General features: G+C 37.7%; 1 protein-coding gene across 1 annotated transcript; it reads right to left on the bottom strand.

The window, feature by feature from the left end:
- Positions 1-415: 415 nt before the first annotated feature.
- On the bottom strand, positions 416-4,833 carry LOC145982148 (uncharacterized). The gene is made up of 2 exons (XM_083115718.1): positions 3,581-4,833; positions 416-501 (listed from the first exon to the last, which is right to left on the bottom strand). The coding sequence occupies exons 1-2, from the start codon at positions 4,758-4,760 to the stop codon at positions 479-481; spliced, it is 1,203 nt and encodes a 400-aa protein (XP_082971844.1). The 5' UTR covers positions 4,761-4,833; the 3' UTR covers positions 416-478.
- Positions 4,834-7,649: the final 2,816 nt, after the last annotated feature.

Genomic DNA, 7,649 nt, shown 5'->3' with positions numbered 1-7,649 from the left:
GTTCCTTTCTTCAAAATGGTAATATGAAAGTTAAATCAAATTAAACTTCTTTTGGAATGATCACTTAATCAATTACCAATTTATACACTTATGCACGCACAAAGAAATAAAGATCAAACCAATAATACTTAACTGAAAACTAGACTGGGGATTGAAGACAAGGCGACTCTCTCTCTCCCATGGCTGCCGATAGACAAGAGCAGTTATCGTCCTGCACGTACTCCTCCACTCTTCCACCAATCAGCGCCCTTCAATGACATCACTGTTGACGTACATTCACTGTTGCCAAGCCTTTTCTTCATAATCGCACACTTACACAAATCAAAAAAACAAGAATATGTGATCGAGGAGTTATAAACTTCCCCCCCTGCGATCAAAATAAACTTACGAAGATCACATTTTTTTTTTTGTTATTCCTTAGAAATCGCGTTGGTGTAGTTTCACAGGATTTTCCCCTTGATCAGAAGATGAAGTTTGTCTAGACATTCTCTGGGTTATATCCTGCGAAATATACAAAGAAACCAACCAGTATCTGACTTCTTACAGAAATTAAGACTATCGTGTCTCCCTTGTTTTTTTTTTTTCATGATAACTGCAGTCATTTTATAACATTAAATTTAGTTTTACACAAACATGACTTATCAATGGGTGAATTTTACAGTTTATTTACAACCTTGTGAGTTTAGTTTTGTCTTTCGACTAACTATTACATATCCTCACAATTCTTATGATTTTTAATTCTTATGATTTTTAATTGTTATGAATGCATTCATATATATATTACTTCAACGTTACAGCCGATAGCTTGCCATACACAAAATGATTATGTTTACAAACAAGACAAGGACATAACAGTATTGATGAACGAAAGACGAATGATTTTCTTACAAACTAATGTTCTATCGGCAACCTTTTCCCTTTCATTGACCTTAAGGTATCTGCACTCTGGGCAGATAACGCTTGAGCAAGGTCACGTGACACCTGCGTTGAACAGAGGGATTTTGCTCGTGTTGCAGCAACACGCTAGATGGAGTGAGATAGCGAGCAATACGAAAAGGTCCCTCATAAGGAAAACTGAGGCTTTTCGTTGTGTGGTCTTTTAAGGACGAGATAACCTGCCTTTTGGCAAGAACAAGATCTCCTACTACAAAGGGAATATTGGCAAATCTTTTCTTGTAAAGCTTATTTCGCTTATCCCAATGTTTGTGCAAACAGGCTATTGTGTTTTCCCATTCCTCTTTTAATTGATCTGGAGCAAGGTAATCTTCATTTAAAGTTAATTGCCATTTTATTTCTAATGGATCATAGAAGTTTCTGCCCGTAAATAGCAAAGCTGGACTGTTATCAATTGCTGAATTGTATGAACAATTAATTGAATATTGAATTTCTTTTAACCCATCCATCCAATGATTTTGTTGCTTAGAAAATAAGGTTCTCAAAGCTCCTTTTAAAGTTTTGATATACCTTTCAGCTAAGTTACTTTGTGGATTGTACGGAGAACAAGTAATGTGTTTGATGCCTAAATTGAACAAAAAGGAGGTGAAATATTGAGAAACAAAATAGGAAGCGTTATCAGAAACAACTTCCATACAAATCCCCGTATCTAACAATACATTATATAAATGTTTCACAATTATTTTAGATGAAAGTTGCCTTAGTGGCTCCAAACGAACAAATTTTGACATAGCATCTACAATTATAAGTATATATTGATAACCTTTAGATGTTGGTAGGGGGCCGACGATGTCTATGTAATACCTTTGACCTACTTTATTTACTATTTCAGAGGAAAGAGTATTGACTGGTCTTAAATTTCTTTCCTTAGCCTTTTGACAAACATCACAACTCTGACAAAAGGCCTTAACATCTTTGGACATCCCGTCCCACGTGAAATGACGTTGAAGACGTCTAAGAGTTTTCTGCCAATTTCCATGTGCACCACAATATATATTACTATGGAAATAATCCATTAAGTTATTTCTTAACTGTTGCGGTACGCATATTCTGTAAGGCATTCCTTTAGCTCTAGTTTTTCTATACAATACGTCCTTCATTAACTTGTACTTATAACTCGGTACTTTATTCTTACAGTTGGTAATTATCTCACTCAATTGTGAGTCTTTGGCTTGTTCGTCAGGTAATACATGAGAATATATAGGGTGAGACCACATTGACAGATTTAAACTTTGTAATTCATCTTCATCCAATTCTTCAGTATGAAAAATTTTACTGTCGAATATTCTAGATAAGATGTCTGAAGACACATTATCTTTGGCAGTAATATGTTGAATTTCGAACTTAAAGGTTGAGAGTTTTTCTAAATAGCGTGCGTATTTAGTAAATTTCTTTGAACGTCTTATCATCCAAGTCACACTTAAACAGTCCATTTGAATGATAAATGGTTGTGCTTTCAAGTAATATGAAAATTTATCGAGTGCTAACATTAAACTATATAATTCTATGTCATAAATGGTTTTAGTTTTTTCATTTTCTTTTAGTCTTCTTGAGTGGAAAGAGACTGGTCTTAAGTTACCTGTCTCGTCTTCCTGTAACAGAATTGCACCATAGCCAGACAGACTGCCATCAGCTTGAACAACAAATCGTTTATTCATGTCTGGTAATTTTAACACTACATTTTCCTGAAACAACCTTTTAACATGATCTAATGCCTTTTGTTGGCAAGCCCCCCATACAAATTTTACATTTTTTCTTTTCAACTCGTTTAAAGGACCAATTATTTCTTGGAACTGGGGTATGTATCTCGAAAAATAAGTAAGGAACCCTACCAATTTCATCAATCCTCGCAGATTTTTAGGGGGATTTAATTGCTTAATTGCTTCGACTCGTTCTGGGTCCATTATTAAATTTCCATTCTTAATAATAAAGCCCAAGAATTTAATTTCTTCCTTAAGAAACTGTGACTTACTAGGAGAAATGGTAACCCCAAATTTTCTCATTCGGTCTAACACTATTTTCAAATGTTCAAGGTGAGAGGCTTTATCTTTTGAAAATATAATTAAATCGTCACAATACCAATAAAGAAAGTTTCCTTTTAGATCTCCAAAGATCATTTGCATTGCTCTAGCTAGAGCCGCTGGACCAATCGTCAATCCGAAGGGAATGGTACGAAATTGATATTGATTGTCCTGGGTAACGAAGGCTGTTACTTTACGGCTCTCTTCGTCTAACAAGATTTGATGAAAAGCCTTTTTGCAATCCAAAACCGAATAAATATTTCCTTGACTCAAAATTGATAAACTTTCTTCTAGGTTACTAGGAGGAAACCCATCAAACATTATATGTTCATTCGTCTTAGAATAATTAACAACTAAGCGTTTAGATTTGCTTTTCTGATCGACCAAGAAACAAGGTGCAGCATAACTACTATTCGATGGTTCAATTACATTTTGTTCTAACAAATCTTTAATTATAGCGTTTACTTCTTTCCTTCTGTCAGGGGACGAAGCATAGGGAGCTGTGCGAACAGGTGTTTGATCTTTCATTTTTATAGTGTATACAAAATCCTTAATTAACCCTATCTTATCAGTTATTACATCACTATAAGTTCGTTTTAACTCACCGATTCTTTGAGTGTACACATCATCGGGAGGATCGATTGAAGTTGCTAAAGCATTCATTGTTGAAGGCTGAGTAGTCTTCTTTTTCCAGCTTCTTCGGTTCCATCTCTGAAATGAAGTTTGGGGACGCGTCTGTCTTCCTGCAGTTGACTCCAACGAAGTGGACGTTTCCGGAAAGGAAATTTTCACCTGTCCCTGTGAAGAATTTTCCTGCGAAACATGAGTGGTATTAATTAAACTATCACAGTTCCACACTATAGGCAAAATGTCTGGCACGTTCTCGAAACGAACTATTCCTTGATTCATATCCAAAATTGCTTTAGTTCGTATCTGAAATTTTACACCAAGAATAGCATCTACGGGTAAATTTTCCACTACATAAAAGTTCACTGGCCAAGTTAACTTTCCTAGGCGAACTATCACAGTAACTTGCTTATTAACTTGTAACATAGAGCTGTTACCGGTCATCACTTGACAGTTTTGAGGAACAATCTTTATTGCTCTTTTAGCTTCGAGAAGTTGCAAAGTTGTACTTTTAATTAAGTTATCAGTTGATCCCGTGTCTAAACATATATTTACTGGTAAATGTTCTAAATAACCATTTACAAACACTGCTTTGATACTGTTCGTACTTACGGTATTTGAAGAAGAAAACATCACCTGAGAAGTTGAGGGCATCCGTGAACGATCCTTCGCTCGGAATTTAGAATAAGACTGGTTCCTGTAAGTACTAAAAGAAGCATTTTTTTCTTTCTTAGTTCCCAGTAATTCCATTTTTCTCTTCTCTCCACCATAAAAATCTTGAGTGAGACGGCTATGTTGATGAAAAAGAGTTAGCTTCTTTTTCAACATTTTTAGTGTGGTAATCGGTTCTTGAAACATTAGCTGTCTTGAAATGTGTGGTAAAAGTCTCTCCACTAACATGCTCACGAATGTTTCTTCTAACGTTGTCACTGGCAAAATTAGTGCGGCACGTATTCTACTGTCAAGGAATTCCACTATATCCTCATTCTTATCTTGCACTCTTAATACATATTTAGTGATCAGTCTTTCGCGACTCAAAGAATTTACAAATTTATTCACGAAATTATCACAGACTTGCTCCCAAGAATAACCTTTATAAATATTTTCTATCCATAATTTACTCATACTATCAGGCAATTTACTCATTACAGCCAACATGATATCCCTTAGGGGATACAGCCTCTTTTCTATTATTAATTGTACATTATACAAAAATTCAAAGATACTTTCCGCTGTGTCATCTTTCACAACGGGGACTACTTGTACTAATTGCAACAACGTTTGCTGTGCTAAATTTGTAGACAATTTATTTAGTGCACTCCCTGTAAAAACTGTAGGACCCAATTCCTCATCACTAGAACTGGAGCCACTGAAAGACATTAAATTGCAAGCGGGCCGTCTATCAACCCACAACGGCTTACGAGGAAGCCTCGAACAAGTTTGCTGTACCTGACCTTCTCTTTGCTGGGTTGCCAAGTTTAACGGAGAAGTTTGCATTTCTCTCGTTAGTGCTACGTGTTCATGTCTTGTTGAAGAAATTGGAGGAATATACACAGTTGATTCTGAATCAATTGGCAAGAGTGGATCTGGTAGTCCAGTTACATTTATAGTATCAAGAGGGTTTAATGCAAAAGCCATTTTTGACCGTAGTTCCATTTGACTGATAAAGCTTTGTTATTTCTTATCTACTCACGACCAGGAAATGGGGAAACAAAACTGAATACCTCCGTTGGCTACTAAACATGTGACTCAACACGCTTAATTTCCATATTCAGCGGAATCATTTACCCAAGCCGTAACAAGCATTGTGTCAAATTTTGAGTACTGAAAATAAAGTTTTTTTTTTTTTTTTTTTACACTATAACTGAGCATTAAGAACCATGCTCTGACTTACAACCGCCTTTCGGGGCTGAACTCCTACCAGAACTGGGCCCATAAGAGGTCCCCAATACTCGGTCGAACAGTAACCAGATTTGCAGTAGTCAAAACTTGAGTAACACACAATTCAAGATAACTACACATTTATTCAAATTAATCGGTGGCTTAGTTACATATTGTTGGTTTAGTTACTGAATATACTATTTCACATGGTCACACATTAAGTGGGAGCGTGCATGAGAGAGAGACAGTAGTTCCTTTCTTCAAAATGGTAATATGAAAGTTAAATCAAATTAAACTTCTTTTGGAATGATCACTTAATCAATTACCAATTTATACACTTATGCACGCACAAAGAAATAAAGATCAAACCAATAATACTTAACTGAAAACTAGACTGGGGATTGAAGACAAGGCGACTCTCTCTCTCCCATGGCTGCCGATAGACAAGAGCAGTTATCGTCCTGCACGTACTCCTCCACTCTTCCACCAATCAGCGCCCTTCAATGACATCACTGTTGACGTACATTCACTGTTGCCAAGCCTTTTCTTCATAATCGCACACTTACACAAATCAAAAAAACAAGAATATGTGATCGAGGGGTTATAAACGGAAGTAAATATGTGTGAGTGTGTGTGTGTGTGTGTTAATACGTTTGGCGTAGTTTTAGGTGTGGCCAAAAAAAATATCAAGAGGGGCATATTTTTGACAGGTTTATGGACAACAATCTGACAGAAGTGCCTTTTATAAGTGTAGACAAATCAATGTGAGGGGGGGTCATACTTTCTCAGGAAATTCCCGAGGGCATTTTTACAAAAATCTTGGATTAGACGGGGTTCCACACTTGAGCAAAAAGCTCATATGGGCATGTTGAGCTTGTTTTAAGTGTAGCCAAATCTGACAGAGGGGGGTTCATACTTTCCGGTCCTGGTTATAGGTCAAATCATACTACTATTGTGTAACGGGTGCTTGGGATGTGGTACGGCGACTGCCAGATTTTCCATCGAAACGTCAGGATAGAAAAAATGGCGAGCTTCTACCGACAACATTCGCTGCCTTATTGTTGGACCTTCTTGATGTGGTCGGCACAGAGGCATGGACTGCTTCTACCTTGCTCAGACTTATTCCAAAATCGCCAAGCAGCTACTCCGAGACAATGCTAATTTTATTGGTTTGTTTCGTCAAGACTACACCAATTTAAGACACGCTTACGATGATTATGTAGGTGGGGACATAAACTACAATCAGTTTTCCAAATTTTGCTCTTCATGCTGGAACCAAGATGATTTCGGATTTGTCACAATAGACATGACGAGGAAACCCAATAACGGAAAATACAGAAACAAAATTAATAATTTTCTAAACGTTGCAAGATCTATTATAAATAACTAAATGGAAAAAAAATGAAACGCAAACTTGCAGACGACAACCTGAAGCTGCGTAGTTACCTGGCAAAACGGTTTAAGGGTTGGAAATCCGAGAATCGCGGAATTTACGAAGAGAAAAAGCGGCAGGACCAGCCTATCATCGATGCCATCAGTGGACTTGGTAAAGAAATCAAAGATGTCACCGAGCAAAACGAAGAGTTAATCAACGAGCTTGTGCCACTCACCGCTCAAAATTATACCATACCCACACCGATATCCAGCATTCACACTACTCCGTTCGAACTTGCTCCAGCTCCGAGACGTCAGGCCCTAGGCAGTACCTCTTCGGACAAGCTAGTCGAGCTGGGTCCGTTGGCGAGGGATTGCCTAAGCACCGGGAAATTCGAAAAAAACGAGGTGTTCGGATTGTACCCGACCATGGAACATAACGAGGGTGTGGTTTGGAAATTCGAAAGTCACGTTCGAGGGCGACGACGTGAAAATCAATTTGGGTGAGAGGGGTGTAAGGGGGTGACCTTCCACGTAGGCGCCCAAAAGTCAACCTCACTTCCACGTAGTGCACCCTGGACTAAAGACTAACGAGGCTCTGGCGACTGGCACTATGGCCAGTATAATTTTATTTGTGTTGTCCTGTTTGTTGTCCTTGTGTGTGCTGAGTGCCCGTTTACGGCCTCAGCTTTTAACAGAAGTCAGAACATTTTAACATTTTTAGTTATGCAACGCTAGAGTTGTTATTTGTAATGATAAGGGGCTGACCCCCGTATAATGTGACGGGAGCAA

This window comes from Lepisma saccharinum, assembly GCF_977018435.1.
Source record: "Lepisma saccharinum chromosome 12 unlocalized genomic scaffold, izLepSacc3.1 SUPER_12_unloc_1, whole genome shotgun sequence".
In the NCBI taxonomy this organism is placed as follows: domain Eukaryota; kingdom Metazoa; phylum Arthropoda; class Insecta; order Zygentoma; family Lepismatidae; genus Lepisma; species Lepisma saccharinum.
This window is presented reverse-complemented; position numbering and strand designations above follow the sequence as displayed.

What these genes read in the sequence shown, in the direction of transcription:
- LOC145982148 (XM_083115718.1), bottom strand. Translation starts at nt 4,760, where the DNA reads ATGTTGGCTGTAATGAGTAAATTGCCTGATAGTATGAGTAAATTATGG. An exon ending in TGTGTACACTCAAAGAATCG is followed by an intron (nt 502 to 3,580) that starts GTGAGTTAAAAC and finishes TATATTTCGCAG; the next exon opens with GATATAACCCAGAGAATGTC.